General features: G+C 38.4%; 1 protein-coding gene across 1 annotated transcript; it reads right to left on the reverse strand.

The window, feature by feature from the left end:
• Positions 1–1,026: 1,026 nt before the first annotated feature.
• On the reverse strand, positions 1,027–3,550 carry LOC125498699 (uncharacterized). Its single transcript, XM_048646953.1, has 3 exons — positions 3,340–3,550; positions 2,027–2,736; positions 1,027–1,959 (listed from the first exon to the last, which is right to left on the reverse strand). Exons 1-3 carry the CDS (start codon positions 3,548–3,550, stop codon positions 1,027–1,029), a joined length of 1,854 nt encoding a protein of 617 aa, XP_048502910.1.
• Between the last annotated feature and the right edge of the window lie 1,911 nt (positions 3,551–5,461).

The raw sequence follows: 5,461 nt of genomic DNA on the forward strand, positions 1-5,461 counted from the left end.
TGCAGTTGCAGCCAATGCATAATTCTTCTGAGAACTTCTTTACTGAATTGACAGTGAAAGAACAAGTGGTTGTGTGTTTCCTCCTTTGAACCACACAGCAGGCATGTAGGATCATCTAGAACACCCTCTTTGGTTAACCTTTCAGTAGTTGTTAATCTACTTAACATTACTAACCAGCATAGAAATCTATGCTTTTGAATGTTCATTCTACCCCAAATAGCATCATGCCAAGTCACTATTTGTTGCTCAGCATCCAGTTTCTTGTATATCTCCTTTACTGAGTATACATTCATATTCATGATATGAGGAAGAGAGAACTTCAACTTCAATTGCTTTTTTACCTGGCAAATCATCTTCCAATACCAACTACACTGCTGAGGAGGGTTGTAAACCCACCAATCTTCCTCTTTTACATACAGTTCATGGACCCACCTTATCCATAAATTGTCCTTTTTTAAAGCAATAGCCTACACATACCTCCCTAGAGCTTCCTGATTCCAAATCAAAATGTTTTTGATTCCTAGACCACCTTCTTTTTTACTGCAACAGACTGAATCCTATCTTACATTCCCTGGTTTTTTACTGTAGTGCTCACCAGTCCATAGATATGATCTGCATATCTTGTTGATATCATGTAGAACATTCCTGGGAATGATCATAATCTGAGCCCAATAGACATGTAATCTCATGAGTACAGAGTTCACCAAGCATAATCTTCCTTGATAGGAAAGATGTCTACTGCTCCAGCACCTTATTCTTGCTGTCATTTTTTCCACAAGGCCTTCACAGTCTTTAATACTAAGCCTTTTGTAGCAGATAGGAACCCCTAGATATCTGAAAGGGAACCTACCCAGACAGAAGCCTGACATGTGCAACAATGTTTGAACTTCCTGTTGCTTTATCCCCACAGTGTACAGTTCTGATTTTTGTTTGTTGGCTTCTAATCCTGAAATCTCTGAGAAATGAGTGAAACCTTGCAGCATTCTCAATACAGACTGGTATTCACCCTTACAACACATGATGATATCATCTGCAAAGCATAGATGGTTGATCTTCTTGCAGAGCTAGACTTGCTTTTGTATCTTCAATATGTATCTGAGAAAAACCCTGTTTATTCATCTCCTTTAGCATTTTCTTCACCTGTTTCAATTTCTGAGTGAATTTGAACATGGCATACCCTCTGACATGAAATCTCCAACTATTATGGACCTTACTCATAAAATCCTCTCCCATACTCCACATGTGAAAGTATTTGAAGGGAGTTTTAATATTACTAACTCCCTCATGGACTCTGATCAATATAGGGGTGTGGTCAAATAAGCCTTCATCCATAAACATGGCCTCTGCAGTACTGAACAGATCCCTCCATTTCTCATTTCCCAGTGCTCTGTCCAACTTTGAAAAAACTCTATCACTACCTTGTTGCTTGTTGTTCCAAGTGTAGTAACATCCATTTGACTTAATATCATCTAGTCCACAGTTATTAACAAACCTTCTAAATGCCTCCATCTCTCCATCTTTAACAAGAGCACCCAATCTTTCACCCTTGTTGAGCACACAATTAAAGTCACCACCAATTATCGATGGCTCAGTCATGGTATCAGCTTGCAACATCAGATCCTTCCACAATTGCTCTCTATCTCCTGCATTATTGAATGCATAAACAAAAGTGCTACAAAAACCTGTTGTTGTTCCAGTAGGCTTTATAAAATAATGAATAGCCTGAGCACTCATCCACCTTATATCCACTTGAAAACTCAATGGATTCCATGCCAATATGACTCTACCTCCATTGTGATATGATGAATTTGAGCAAAAACACCATCCACTAAACAAGCTTTGGTACACTTTTCCCATATTTTTTGCTTTTACTTTAGTCTCAATGAGACTAACCATTCCAGGGGATTTCTTATTCAACAACATCTTCACTTCTTTTTGCTTCATCATGCTGTTGATCCCCTGGACATTCCATATCAGTATATTATCCATTCACTACAGGAGAGTCCCCCCTCCTGGCATTCACAACCTTCTCTGCTTCACATGGAATAGTTCCTATTATCACTTGCTCATCCTCCATTTCATTCAACACATTAAAAGGATTCATGGTCACAACAGGTTCAGAAGTCTGTGTTATTTTCTTAGCAGAATGATTAACCTCTTGAAAAGGTTTTACATCTCCTGGCTTATCACAAATCTGCACTGGAGCCTCCTTTTCCCTCCAAACTTGTTTCATCACACCTCTATTACGCAGCTCAGTCTTGTGACCTAACTGCTTACATTTGAAACACTTCTCTGGCTTCCATTCATAATTCACCTCAATTACAACCTCAATCCCTTTTTTATTCACAAAGCTCAATTGATCTGGAAACTCTTGATCAATCTTCACCTCTATCATCACCCTTGCATACTGGAGTTTTTCCCTTTTAGCAGTTGCAGCATCAACTTTCACAAAGTTTCCTATTGGACTTACAAATTTTGCGAGGCATTTTTCATTCCAGTATTTGAAATCTACCTTCATCTGGATCCAAGTAGGAACAACCTCAAATTGATCCTTTATCACATCCATATCTTGTTCCCAAGCTCTCACAATCATCGGCTTACTATCGAAAAAAGGAATAGGTCCATTTAGAACAGAGTCCTTCTTCTCCATAGTTATAAATCTCACAATATATACTCCCTTCTTTAGCATCGCCACCTTATCCACACCATTATTCCTCCAAATTCTTCGAATAAAACCTTCCATGACATATGGAGGTGGACTAGCACCAATAATTAGGGATGGCAATGGGGCGGGTCTGGGTCGGGTCCACCTGGACCCAGACCCAGACCCGTTTATTTTTCACAGACCCAGACCCGTTTATTTTTCACAGACCCAGACCCGCCCCAGATCCGTTGGGTCTAGATTTTTCAGACCCAGACCCAGATCCGCTGGGTCTAGCGGGTCCATGGGTCCTTACTGGGTCCTTCTTAGTTTTAAGTTTTCATCACATTTTTTAATATATGTAATTAAAAAATTTCGCCCTAATATATATAGGTTCTTGTATCCTTGGTTAAAGCATTCTCTAAATAAAATTTTAAGAATTAACTCATAAAATATTAAAATGTTACAACTTATAAAGTTAGAGTTTAGGTAAAAAAAAAATTTCTAATATGTAAATGGGTCCGCGGGGCGGGTCTGGGTCTAGCATATGTGGACCCGGACCCAGACCCGACCCACGTTCTTCGGGACCCAGACCCGACCCGGACCCATTGGGTCTAAAATTTCTGGACCCAAACCATTATAAATGGGTCGGGTCCTAGCGGGTATGGGTCGGGTCCAGGACCCATTGCCAACCCTACCAACAATATAGCATATTACAGATGACATCCAGAAATCAACTTCAGGTTGAACATCTTCAACCTCAATTTTAACTAAATTTTTCACAATGTTATCAATTACAGCATTATCAGCATTATCAGATGGATTAGATTCTACCTCATGATCAGACATTTGTAGAATCGGAATTGGCTCAATGCATCTTCTCCTTTCATCATTCGCATTCCTCTTCATTGTATCAGCTGAGTTGATTGCTGATAATCACTCCGAAAACAAACGATGCGATTGCATAGTTTGTTTCATCTCATTAGTTTCATCCTCCTCTGTTTTTTCGTCCATCTAAAAATCCATAGCACTAATGCCAAGAATTTCATCCGTTAATCGAGTCTTTTTTGCATTGAATCAGAAACTGGACCTTTTGGCTTTGAATTGCTAGCATTTGCAGCCTTCTGAGCTTTAGATTTCCTCGCCATGGCAGAGGGAATTCTAGAGAGAGAAGCACGCTAGGAATGTAAGTATTGCTTAGCTACCAACATTTATTCTCTAGCAAGTAAATGTGATTACTAAACTAACGTAATTTATTATCTCTACAATAATTCCTTTTTATATTTAGTAATTGATTGGATGTCTAAGGACATATTCCTTCAATCTCCCACTTGTCCGGAGACAAGAGCGCAATGTTAAATTCCTTAAGTCACTTAATGCCAAATTTGATAACACAATGTTATTCTCAAATTTATGTTCCTTGATCGCTGAGTTCGAACTGCTCAAATAAGGATTAACTCATTAATCCTATTCCGCATGGCCATCCAATTTTCCAGTTCTCACTCATCAAGAGGTCCAAACACCATTCCTATTAAATAGGAGGACTTATCCACTCTTGTATGACCATAACTCTCACTCAATTCTTAACCCACCCGATCACTGCCTTTATAACCTCCTTTTACGGCGCGACGTTTAAGAGTGTCAAAGTCAAACTAATTATATTATGGTTATTAAGACATACTCATGTCTAAGGAATCTACAAAATATAGTACTTTGATTCTATTTTTTGAATCTAATTAGGTCAAGTCTCAATGTATTAAGTATACATCCATATAATCAATTAGACATCTCTATGTCTCCATAGTCCATGGAACTGCGCTATCAATTAATTATACACCAGTCTATTAAATAAATCACTTATGTGAAATTTAGTGATTTAGACTAGGGAATTCAAATAAATTATGATTTCTGTTTACTTTATAGGGTTCCATCATCAACGTTTTCGATAATCCTATTTGAAAACACACATTATTTGGATAAATTATTTAATACTAAACCAAACAACTAAATAAGAAACGAATTTTTATTTTTAAACATCCAAAGCATAATAAATGTATTTACAATTGTAAACATGAAGTAAACAACTTAAAGCCATTCTCCCATATGCTTAAGCCTCAAGGACCTAATTTTGACACTCATGCTTAGGTTGAGCAAGCGGTTTAGTCAGAGGATCTGCTATGTTATCCTCTGTATGAACCTTGCTTACTTTCACATCCTCTCTACCAATGATTTCTCGAATAAGATGGAATTTCCTGAGCACATGTTTAAACCTTTGATGCGATCTGGGTTCCTTAGACTGAGCAATGGCACCATTGTTGTCATAATAGAACTCAATGCCATTTCTTAATGCTAGGAACTATACCAAGCTCACAAATGAACTTTTTGATCCAAACAACTTCCTTTGTTGCATCAGCTGCTGCAATATACTCAACCTCTGTTGTAGAATCCGCGATGGTACTCTGCTTAAATCTCTTCTAGCTCACAGCTCCTCCATTGAGACAAAATATGAAACCAGATTGCGATCAGAAATCATCTTTGTCACTCTGGAAGCTTGCATCGGTGTATCCAGTAACAACCAACTCATCATCTCCACCATAAACCAAAAAATTATCCTTAGTCCTTTGCAAGTACTTAAGGATGTTTTTCGGTGCAATCCAGTGCGCATCACCTGGATTCGACTGGTATCTGTTGCATATACGCAAAGCATATGTAACATCCGGTCTAGTGCATATCATGGCATACATAATGGATCCTACTACAGAAGCATAAGGAGCATTACGCATACGCTTGACCTCATTAGGACTCGAAGGACTGAGTCTT

This window comes from Beta vulgaris, chromosome 6 (genome assembly GCF_026745355.1).
Source record: "Beta vulgaris subsp. vulgaris cultivar EL10 chromosome 6, EL10.2, whole genome shotgun sequence".
NCBI classification, from domain to species: domain Eukaryota; kingdom Viridiplantae; phylum Streptophyta; class Magnoliopsida; order Caryophyllales; family Amaranthaceae; genus Beta; species Beta vulgaris.